This window comes from Bacillus rossius (assembly GCF_032445375.1).
Source record: "Bacillus rossius redtenbacheri isolate Brsri chromosome 9 unlocalized genomic scaffold, Brsri_v3 Brsri_v3_scf9_2, whole genome shotgun sequence".
In the NCBI taxonomy this organism is placed as follows: domain Eukaryota; kingdom Metazoa; phylum Arthropoda; class Insecta; order Phasmatodea; family Bacillidae; genus Bacillus; species Bacillus rossius.
The window spans coordinates 23,901,978-23,914,250 of record NW_026962013.1 but is presented as its reverse complement, the minus strand read 5'-3'; the positions used below and the strand labels follow the sequence as shown (position 1 = coordinate 23,914,250).

General features: G+C 35.2%; 1 protein-coding gene across 2 annotated transcripts in view; it reads left to right on the top strand.

Annotated features, from left to right (window-relative positions):
- The window catches only part of LOC134543115 (cadherin-23), a 123,960-nt gene extending 112,022 nt beyond the window's left edge, over positions 1 to 11,938 (top strand). For both annotated transcript variants that reach the window (XM_063387940.1, XM_063387941.1), the window contains 4 exons: positions 2,416 to 2,608; positions 3,914 to 4,049; positions 4,144 to 4,254; positions 9,609 to 11,938. In XM_063387940.1, coding sequence (XP_063244010.1) covers positions 2,416 to 2,608; positions 3,914 to 4,049; positions 4,144 to 4,254; positions 9,609 to 9,762 — 594 coding nt within the window. In that variant the 3' untranslated portion in view covers positions 9,763 to 11,938. The remainder of the gene's footprint in view (positions 1 to 2,415; positions 2,609 to 3,913; positions 4,050 to 4,143; positions 4,255 to 9,608) is intronic.
- The last annotated feature ends 335 nt before the right edge of the window (positions 11,939 to 12,273 follow it).

Genomic DNA, 12,273 nt, shown 5'->3' with positions numbered 1-12,273 from the left:
AGGCTTCCACGAAATGCTTACTTCTGTTCCCACGACGCAGCGATTTTTTCTCTTTCTCACAGTCCCGTGACTGTGACTCACACGCCTAGCGTGTGAAACAAAGCCTCGGTCATGGAAAAAAAAAAGAATCACGTCAGCACGCCTTCCCACACAAAGAAGCCAGCAAAAAAAAAAAAAAAAAAAAAACCTTGAAATATAAATTTTTGAATTTTGAAAATAAAAACAATAAACCCGGATATTTACGTTTACAATAACTTTTAAAAGGAAAAAAACTTTACATTAAACCTGAAATTTGACAAAAAAAATTTATAACCAATGAATATTACTGGATTGCATGAGGAAGGCTGTAATCTGGGTTGTTACACACAGTGTGCTAACAACAACGAGACAGATTAAATGCAGGCAGACAACAAACCTGGACAACGCAACAAACATATAAACACAACGATGAAGATAAACAAGTATTATGGGCAACACAACGACGATAGCACTGACGAACACAGCAGGTTTCCAGTGACAAAAGTTGCGACGTTTCGGGAACTGACTTATGTTCCCGTCATCAGGCACAAACGTCGTTGGTTCCGTTTGCCCGACATTCAACAGTACAGTCCCACTAATCCAGCTTGTCTTGAGACCCGGTCAATCCGGTCAGGGATTAAAAAAAAAGCAGGATTTACTAATCAATAAATTTTTATTTTATTTTTAATCACAAAGCTGTTTTGATTTGTTAATCCTAAATCAGTTCGCAAGCTAAAAAAGTTAGGTATCCATGTACAGTAGTATTAAAAGTAAAATTCAACTGTAGGAAAAGGTTGTATTTATCTTATATATAAAATTCTCGTGTCACAGTTTTCGTTGCCATACTCCTCCGAAACGGCTTGACCGATTTTGATGAAATTTTTTGTGCTTATCCGGTATCTATGAGAATCGGCCAACATCTATTTTTCATCCCCCTAAATGTTAGGGGTAGTCCACCCCTAAATTTTTTTTTTATTTTTTAGACAAAATTTTTAATTTCTATTTTTGGTAGGAAATCACCATGGCAACGGCTGTTGCTTTGTTGATGCTTCATTCGTTTCTATGGCAACGACTATTTCATTGTTAGTGCAGTCCTCATCACCGTTGAAATTTTGCGGGTACTTTAAATATCAAAAATTGCCTTTTTTTTCAAGTATATATTTGTAAAAAATTTGAAACTTCACAGTAATGTTCCTTATGTTATGCAGGATGACCTTTTTCCGAAAATTAGATCCAATGGGTGGTTAAAACCAGGCAACAGTGGGTACTTTGTCTGCATGAGAACAGGATTTTGCATTGTTCATGCCTTCTGCGTCTCCATGGCAACGGGCATCGCGCGGCAGTGGCGTACCTACAAGGAGGGGCATGTATAATGAGCGGCGCAAGAGTGATCTGCCTGTAGACTGCCGTAGCGAAGTACGGGTACATCAGTTGTACGTTGCGTGCACGAGTCGGGAAACCATCGGTGCTATTCATTTTCTCTCCGGTACATTGTAATAAATTTTCACTGAATTTTTTATATTTACCATTACTGTAAATGGGAGATGTGGCTTAATTTTTTTCCATTAGTATAGCCGTGCGAAGCCGGGTCGGGCAGCTAGTATTTTTAAAAAAATTTTGATTTTTTTATAGTTTTATATAATTACAACTTGTATTTGGTGCTTTTTGAAGGCAAATTCATTCCAATATAAGGTCCGGTCCGATCTAGTACTGGATTGTCGGGACTCTGCTGAGGTTCGAATGCTTGCAACGTGCTCTGAGAGGGATGAAGTACGGCTGACTGCCTGCCAGCAGGGGCGTAGCCAGGGAAGGAGGGGGGGGTTAGGGGTTTAACCCCCCCCCCCCCCCTTTTATCACCAAATCTTTAATTAATTTCTTATTCATCACTCAAACTAATTTCATATTAAAATTAATAAAATTTTTACCATTACAATATTTAAATTTAAGAACCGAAAACTGCTAAAATAGCACTATTTTACACCTTAAAATCCAAATTTTCCCGGGGGAGGGGCCCCCCGGACCCCCCGCTTTAATACGTTTGGGGGGGGGGGGGGGGCATGCTTCTTAACACCCCCCATATGCAAATCCTGGCTACGCCACTGCCCATGGAGACATCATTTGATTCTGAGATACAGAACTGTTGATGGACAAGAACAACAAGAGGCCTTGGGATTAACATACTGGAGAAAATGTGGAATGAGATTCAGCAATGAAATATAACAAACGATGTTAATGACGAGGAATAATAATAATGAGGCAATGAATAAGTAGTTAGTATCTATCAAAGGCAGTGGGCTTGAGTAAAAGAGAACTTCCAAGTACTTGAAACATATTTGAGAAAAACATGATGGGGGAGGGAAAAAATAAAGATATCCTGGTTACGCCACTGCCCGCCAGGACTTCAACGTGCTGGACACCCAGCCGGCGGAAGCCCAGCTCTTGAAGGGCGACTCGGAGGTGATGATGCTGACGTGGCTGGCGGGCTCCACGCTCTTCCTGGGACTCCTGCTGGTGCTCGTGACGTCCATCTGCCTGTCGCAGCGGCTGAGGTTCCAGCGCCAGCTCAAGGCCGCCACCGTCGCCGCCTTCGGTGAGGCGTCACCGCCGCTTGCCGACCGGACCGTCACATTCCTGCCCATGCACACAATCACAAACAAGAGCTGGGGGGGAAGCATATTTCTCCCCTTTCTTCCCCTTCCCTCCTTTTTTTTTTTTTTCCAAAATCCTGAAAACCTATCATTCCCACTAACAAAAGGGAAAAAATTAGAAGGAAAAAAGCGGGCAAAGTTGTTCTATCCCCTCCCCCCCCCCTGAAATTAAATTATGCGTACGCTCCTGAAAACAATGCAGTGTCTCTAATTTTCAATTTTTTACTCCTAACAGATACGTCACTTTTGTTGAAATTATTCAATATGTTAAGGGAGGGTTCTGAATTGGAACATATTTATTAGCTTGCAATGAAATATCAAACCTGTATTATTATTGAGGTTTGACTACTAGTTCAGTTGGTGAGCAGGCGAATGGAATGCACAGAAATGTATATTTCTCAAAAGGAATGTGTATTATTTACTTGATTATGCTTAATATCCAGTGAATATGTTAAGAGATTTCTACAGTCCCATAATAAGTCTGAAAAACACTTTAGTCTATTTCATAAAATAACTTGAATAATTTTACATATACACATATAATTTTTTTATTACAGTGATGCTAAGTAAAAATTACAAAAACACCCAAAATAGCATATGATGTTCAGTTAAATGTAAAATAACTATTATAAAATAAAACTTAAGCAAGTTTTCCCGAATAAAATCATGTCAAAATAGTGTACGGTTACAGCATTGAAAATTGTTCAGACTACATCAGCCTGGGGAGGCCTTGTCTGTACGTTTCACTCCCAACTAGTGACATTGTCAGCTGCAAAACCTGCCAGTACCCAGCACAGCGTAGCCACCTCTCATCCCCCGGCCTGCCACTTAAGTCCAAAGTGGCTCACATCTAAATACTTTGTCAGTTCACTTTTTACAAAAAAAAATTATTATTATTATTATTATTATTATTATTATTATTATTATTATTATTATTATTATTGCCACCTATTTTAAAATGATCATACTGATTCAGAAACCTTCACAGGCATGCACACAACAACTCACCAAAGTTTCATCGCAATCGGAAGAATGGTATTGGAACACATACACGACAGACAAACAAACGTGTGTACGTCTGTGTGTGTACATGTGTGTGTATGTGTGTGTGTGTCCATATAAGTGTGTGCGTGTGCAAACATTTTACCATTCCTTGTGAACTAAGAATGTTAATTATCCCAATTAAGAATGTTAATTGTCCCTTGCATTTTCAATCATTACTGCTTTGTCATTTTTTTTTTTTTCAGGTTCAAATGAGTCAGATCTGAACCATGTGACCGGCAGAGTACCCAACACAAACAAGCACAGCGTAGAAGGCTCAAACCCCATATGGCTGCAAGCATACGAGAATGAATGGTACAAGGAAGAAGAAGATTCTACAAGGTAGGGGCAGTGATTTTTATACTTACTTTCTTCCTTCCAATCAAACAGCATTAAATATCGTGCTCAAGCTAACTGTCATTACTGTCTGTTACAGCCAAGCATCGGAGAGGGATTCGCTTGACGAAAATGCAGTTACCAACGACACAACACATCAAACGGGAAATGGAACTGCCTTTATAGTTCGCCCACTAGGAACCTGCAACAGGTGGGAATACAATACTTTAGTAAAGTAGTACATCATTTAGGGGGTTAGTGAAACTTCTTTGGAACCAAAAGGTAAGTTGAATCGATGTCATCATGAGTGTAACGATGAGAGGGTAAAAAAAGTGCCACATGAAGTTATGTATAAGATTTAGCCATCAAATCAAACCCCAGATGACTGCAACGGTGCATGATGGCATGTTTGCCTACTTGCATACTTGTGTACAAGCATACTTACTACTCACATACTTGCATGCATTCTTATATACTCACATACCTGTACACTCACCTGCTTGCTTGTATACTTACACACTTGTACACATGTTTTAAATATTTGAGTGCCCTGCAGTATTTTCTATCCCTGTGTGTGAAGCTTCACATTTAATGCCTGTAGTGTCCACACGACCATTTATTTATTTGGTTGGCCAGGGAAAACTCAGGGAAATTGTCTAGAGTAAGAGTGTGAGAACCCCGAGAGTTAAAAGCTAAGTTCAATGCCCTATTGATAAGGAAAAGATTATACACTGAATTGCGATAAAAGTGAAATAACATCGCAAAACAGGTCAACACAACGTGTAACATTGAAATACAAGTTAATACACCATTTAGCACAAAAATGCAAACAAAAACATGAAAATAATTAGCAGTTCGACAAAACTTAACTCAAATTCCAAATTTTTTTATCTTTTTCCATGTAAAATTCATTGAATGTAATTTGTTTAGCATGAATTTTGTAGCAAAATGAATTAAATTAGTATTGCATCTCTTTATATTGCATATAGTTTAATCTTGCATTTGTTATTAGTTATGATGTTTTTACATTAATGACTTGGCACATTTTTCAAACACACAAAAATTTGATGATTTGTTTTTATTAATAGTTCTGTTCCAGAAATGCTTATTAAATTTTTACTAATGATATTATTGTAGTACATAATGTGTCAGCTAAAAAGAAACTATTTTGATGAACACAGACAAAGTATAAATACATAAACAATAAAACCATAAAATCATCCCTACCTTTTGAGTTATTAAATGTAATAAGCCGTAGTGAAAATATGGTCAACATTTGAAAAATTAAACTGGTCCAGACCAACCCCCTTTAATTACATCACCTACTGCTAGTGCTGGAATGTGTTGCAATGCCTCAATCATTTTTTTTTTGTAATATGTTTGAAGTAGGTACACATATATAGTAGATCCTTGATTATCCATGACCCGATTAACCAGGCATTCTGTTAACCGGGTTCTGAAAAAATATTTTTCAGCCTGGAAGGGAAAGATTGGGGGGTGGGGGTGGGGGGGGAAGCAGGCAAAACCAAGCCCGCGAAGTGTAATTCATTAGGGAAAGGATAAGTAGTAAAACTATAAACTATGTATTATTAAAAGTGGAAATGAACCGACAAAGAAAAATACTAGAATTGCCCGTATTAGACTTCAAGGAATATGAAAACAGAAATAAGAAAGGTAGTTTCCAAAAGTAAAAAGCAAAAATTTGTAACAGACTACGTACTTTACTAAAATGTAACTAGTACACACATTTGTACATATTTTCAGAATTGTTTGTTTATTCAAGGCAAGTTATTTGTTAAATTGCACGTAAATATACACATTAAATTGTAAATATAATTCACATTATTCATTGAAACTGTGTCTTTTAGATCATTACAAATAATTTCAATTATATATACATATTTAAAACAATTAATAATTAGTGTCAGTAAATCTTGTACATTAGTTTTGTATAAATTACTTATGAAATTTTGCTGTATTGTATAACCCAACGAGCATACAATCATTCTGAAAGAGTGGAAACTCCCATGTTAAACGCGTGTCACGATAAGCAGACTGCTATCATGGCTGCTATGGAGCGTTTGCAGCGAAGTTGACGCTGGCACGGACAAAATAAGAACTAACAACTTGCGCATGCGCAGTGGGAAGCTGTCACGCACGCACACATTCATGTTTTTTTTTGTTTGTTTATGTTTGGTAGCGGTAACGTAACCATGAAAATGTTTTTTCTTGTCAAAGCATAATGGAGTTTGGATCAGCTTCGGATGTAATACTTATTTGCTGCTAATCTTATGACGTGATATACATGTGGGTTCTAACATGTTACATAATTAATTGCTGCCGCCTCCGTATATTAAAATTAAGACGCATCGTGACATTGTTTCAAGTTGCAATAGATTTGACATAGGATATTGATATATTCCTTTTGTAAAAACTTGTGGATATCACGAGAATTTTGCTTAAAATGTAAATTACATGCCATAACATAGTAAACGAAATTATTATTAAATATTCTAGAAACTCTCATACAAAAGTACATACACAACTTTTTATCCCAGATTTACAACTTTAATTTACTTACAAATGCTAATTTTAAGGGGACAGGTTTGGGGAGAAAATAACACCTCTGTTAAAAAGTTTCCCTAATGAATATAAAAACATGTTTACAAACATCAAAAGGGTATACCATATACTAAAAAAATATGTTCTCATCTGGGAATATGAGTTAGCATTCTAATTGAATTGTTATGTACACTATTTAATTAATTAGTATTTTTATGAGTTATATTATCTTGTTTTAGCAGAAAAACCTATATGTGCTATTATTTTAAATATTAATTAACAGAAGTTTTTAACAAATTAGTGGAGAAAAATATTCTGCTTGTCAGGTTACACTACAGGATGATAAAAAAAGGAAATTAGATTAATCAAAAAGTTTTAACTTAATGCAAGTGTAGAGAAAGTTTATTTGCAATGTGACACATCAACAATGTAAGAATTTCTGACAGCTATATTTGTGAAGCACCATGGTCACCAATGCAACTACAGTTCAGAAACGACTTTTATCACTCTGATAAGACAAAACACAAATATTTTTAGTCAGGCAGCAAGGCACTGAAATAAATAACATCTTCATAAGTCTCTGTAGTATATACACTCATTTAACAAGTTCTATTAAAACATGAAAATGCAAGCAAAAAAAACCATAAGCTCTCACAAATGAATAATATGTTAAATGAAAGAATAGATTTTACAAAAGTGGCTTATAAAAGTTAACATGTGAACATATAAACTTGACAAATTTAAGCAACCGATATTACACATAATCAATACCAATACATGTGTAGGGAAACATGTTGAATATACAATCTCAGAAACAGGATGGTAACAATTAAGGATATGATTCCAGAATAGCAACCAAATAACCAGCGTCATCTTTACCCCTCTTCATAACACAAACTACGTAACCACAAAAAATTTTTTTTTTATTTTAAGAAATATATTAACACCAATGTCAAGTTATAATAAATGTTGATCAATGTCATAACCTACAAAAACGTACAAAAAATGACAAGTGACTTCAATTAAACTTTAGTAACCAATTGAGATTTTTGAAAAAATAAGTTTAGTTTCAAGTGACCTACTTGGAGGTATGTTATACGAAAAAATAAGCATAGAAAAAAACCAATCTTCACATAATTGGGCCCCTACTTAGAACCTGTCATAATAAATCCTCCATGTTAGTGAGGGCTGGGTTGTACATGAACTACAATTTAAATTTCAAATATATTACATTTGTTTCTGTGGTTGGCAGTGTCGAACTCGAACAGTTTCTTAAATATTAACAAAACAAAAGTTATACTGGGAATTTTTCTTTACCTACTTAACATTAAATTGAATACGGACTATTCCATTGTTTCCGCAAAACACAATCCATTTTCCATGCTAAATATTACAATAAATGTGTCAAAATATCATGGGGCTGAACTATAGTGGCAGGCTAATATAGACTATGCACATTTATCTGTAAAAAGGTATACCTTTTCCGAAATTTTAAAAAACTCTCAATTGTCCTGTTACATACAAATTTTGCACAATTATAATCGAGTGTGAAAATAACGGTATATGTTTTACCCATATGTATCTCGCAAACCTATCCTAAATTTCTGCCCTGCACATAGGCACATGTGGAAAGTATCATTAAAAACAAAAGTCACCAATAAAAATCCACATGTGACAAAAAGTTATATTCTCAAAGATCTTGATAAATATGTACATTGATTGTTTCGCAGAAGCTGCTAAATTAATGTCTACCAAATTACTCCCGCAACAATTGCCAAGAACTTGTACATAAAAGTTATCATTTTTGTAGTTACTATGAAATTGGAAATCTGTAAACATTTTTATAAATGTTTGTGTTTTCATAGTACTTTCCTCAAGAATTAAATTTTACATATGCAACATAGGATACAATTTTTCCCAGCACTAAATGTAATTTCTTTTCATAAAGGTCAATGGAATTTTTCATTTCTTGTCCGTAGGTATCGTCTATCAACAAGAGCAAAGAAATGAATACGAATGGAACTATTGGATCATTCCCCTTGAGCTAGGGTCGCAGACCGTGGCTCGCAAGCCGCATGCGGCTCTTTTCATAGGATATTACGGCTTTACAATTCACTGCTCTGCCAGAGCACAAAAACATGCCTAACCAAACCAAACGGCACAATCACAACGCATGTCCTCAACCTGCATGCCACTGCACTCGCCTCCCTCTCCATGCAAAGTCTGGCTTTAGTTTCATGTTTTATCAGTAGGTATATCTCCAACTGTGTAAATTAAATATTCCAAATGAAAAATAATTGTATGTTCGTAGATGCACGTTAATTCCAACTTACAAACACAAACAAACACACTACTATGACTACATGTGTCAAATATATAATTACAATATTACTTATAACTTAAGTAAAACATAGTTTTGAATTTAAAAATAAAAATTATTAATATTTCTGTTAAAAGCTACTTATTTACGTTAATATGTAAAAATATAATTGTCAAAAGTCTCCAGTATGATCTAATATGTTACAACTAGCGATACTTTCCGCTGGCACGGGAATAACAGAAACTACCAAAAAAAAAGCTACATAACATTGCAACCGATTCCTATACCAGTTTCCTCCCCATGGTATAACCTAAATACATTTTCATTCGATTATCCGTGATTTTTGCTTATCCAAGCTGACCCTTCCCCCCCATTAATCAAGGTTCTACTGTACAAAGCATCCATCTCTCTAATTCTCTATCTATATCTCTATGTATATCTTTACATCTCTCTATATATGTCTCTATAGCAATGAAAATATTAAAAATCTATATTTTTATCTATCTTCTTACATGTCACAGGTGTGACAAAGGTATATAAAAACTTGTTTGTATTGGAATGCAACATTCCTTCAAATTTTCAAAGCAAATCGGTGAAGAATTTTCTGAGATTTAAGATTCTGAACGAACGAACGAACATCTACAATTTTTGTTTGCACAGACGTGTGTTTCCTCTCGTTCCAGCCGTTCGAACATGCGGCCGGACGCGGCCGGCCTCAAAGAGCAGAACGACCTGAACAGGTCCGGCGGCCTCCTGTTCCACCAGAACCTGTACCAGCATCTGGACAAGCTGAGCAACCCCTTCATCGCGAAGAAGCTGGAGACCACGGAGCTGTGAGGGGCCGCTCTTCCTCGCCGCCCCGCGCTCGAACTCAACCTCAGAGCATCGGCGCACCATCCCTGTGCGTCTTCATTCCACTCACCAAAACGAGAAAATACCAAAGATTATTTTTTTTTTTTTACTAAAATTCTAGTGTGTTTCAGTCTCCTTCATGCTGCGGACAACGTTGAAGATACGCAGCGTAATTTTTTTTTATATAGCAAGTAACTATTTGAGTATAGTGTTATAAACTTCTGTTGTTGCAGTGGGAACAAGTGGTGTGGAAAATAAAAGCTCGAAACTGCTCGTACTTTGAAACGCTACCTCAGGTTGTAACCGTTATTTTTATTTTGCAGTGTAATTGGATTATTCACCGACTTTTAACGTCTGCTAGGCGATTTTTGTAGTATTCACCAAGAGGGGACCTCAGCAAGAAATATCTTCTCTCTCACTCAGACAGGCCAGCCAGCTGCACTCGTTAACTGACTTTCGTTTATGTTCAGTTCGCCTCTTGAATGGCGGAAACAATGAGCTGATTTTCATTATTTCGTTCACCTGCAGCTCTTGGCATCTTAACATGATTCAGCTAACATTTTTTTAATACTCCACGTTTGAACAAAATACATTAAAGCATCATCATCATCATCATCATCATCATCATCATCATCATCATCAACTTTTTCCAGCCTGTGGCCGGGTCATCCAAGTAAAATGTCTTCATCTTCCTCTGTCCTTCCACCATTCCTTATTGCATTAAAGAGTAATGCATTGATTGTCTTTTCACTCTTTCAAAATCAAAACTGAAAGAAAAATATGTGAATATTTAAAAATAAACCTTAAGTTATTATAATCTTAACACGTCCAGTTGTCTGAATAGCTCACATTTTAGAAATTAAACCATTACTCATTGTTTTTATTACTATACTAAATTAAACCTTTATTAACCGTGTAAACTGTTTAAAATTATTTGACAATCAATGTCAATTAAAAGTAGCAATGGAATCTGTAAGGTTTGAAACAGCTACAAATTAATACTTTCTTTGTAAAATATTATTAAGTTTCAAACTGTTATTGCTATTAGCAATGTTGAACCAAGTGCTAAAATCATAACAGAGACAATACAGAAGTCTACAAATACATTGTGAACCAATTTCAGGACTTTTTAATTAATTTTTAATACAAATATCTTACAGCTATTTTTATCTAGAGTATTTTTTTTTGTTTATAATAAGAAACATTTAACGTAATAGTAAAATAGATATATTTTCTGGAACTTGCCGATTTTGGGTTAGAAAGATAAAACCTTTTCGGAGAAATTTCCACATGATGAAAAAGGATGTATGACTGACTACAAATTTAAGAGAGGTGTCAAAAAAACAAAATGCAAGTTAGCAATTGGCTGCTGAAAATCAAAGTTTCGTACTCCCAGTGCAGTTTTTTGTTTATTTCAGGACTTTATCAAGACTTTCAAGAGCAGTTATCCAATTTAATTACTTTTGTGACTTTTGTTACCTGTAGAAACCCTGCAATAGATCATTCACAAAACCTTCTTTTAAAAATGTTGGTCAAAAATTAAAGTAAGTATCACTTAACTGATCACTAAAACATACCTTGCGGGAAGTTTAGGAAATTTAAATATTTGTGTTTCAGCACTTGGGGTCACTATTGCTTATCGCCATTCAATGAATTCTTAACTTTTCAAATCAGGAAATTCAATATAAGGTAAAAGCACAACCTTAGCCTTTAATTTAGCTTAGTTATGTAGAATAGTATACCTAATTTATTTCTGCATCAGGATCTTTCTTTAAAGAATAAATTTTATTGCAACACTGTCATAATAAATGCAAGCTACACCAAAGCTTAAAACTTTTGTGCATTGTAAATAAAGAATATGTGTGGCATTTATCACTGCCTATTAATTCAGTAGGTTAATATTTATTTTTATACCATATAAAAGGTAAAAAAAAGAGGATAACTTTTGGTTGTGAAATGTGATTGTATATTATGCCACGTGTAAATAATATATGTATGTATTTTGTAAGACAGTGTAAATTATTGAAATTAATAATACATCGAAATTTTGTATTTTTCTGCTACGGTACCAACATAAATTAAGTTCAAATTGTGTGAATTTGTAATAAAACTGTAAAAAAAGAAAAAAAAACTGTGCTAATATTCAAACCCAACCCTGAGTTTCAAGTCTGCATTTGTTTTTGCATGACTCCTCTGACAGATACTGTAAAACCAGTCACAACGTAAGTTGTGCAACAACGATTACAAGATAAGTGTAATGCTTTCTTTTCACAACTACCAGGGTGTCTACCGACCCTGGAAAACCTGGAAAAAATCAGGGAATAATCAGGGAAAAATCAGGGATTTTTTTAAAAATCAGGGAATTTTTGTTTGGTAGGTTGTAGTTGGCAATACGTTTTTTGTTTATTGATCAGCTTGCATTGACGTAGCATCAAGTGTATCCCCTCCCATTTTTATTTTTGAATGGCGAATAACGAACAGTTCCCACATCCATTT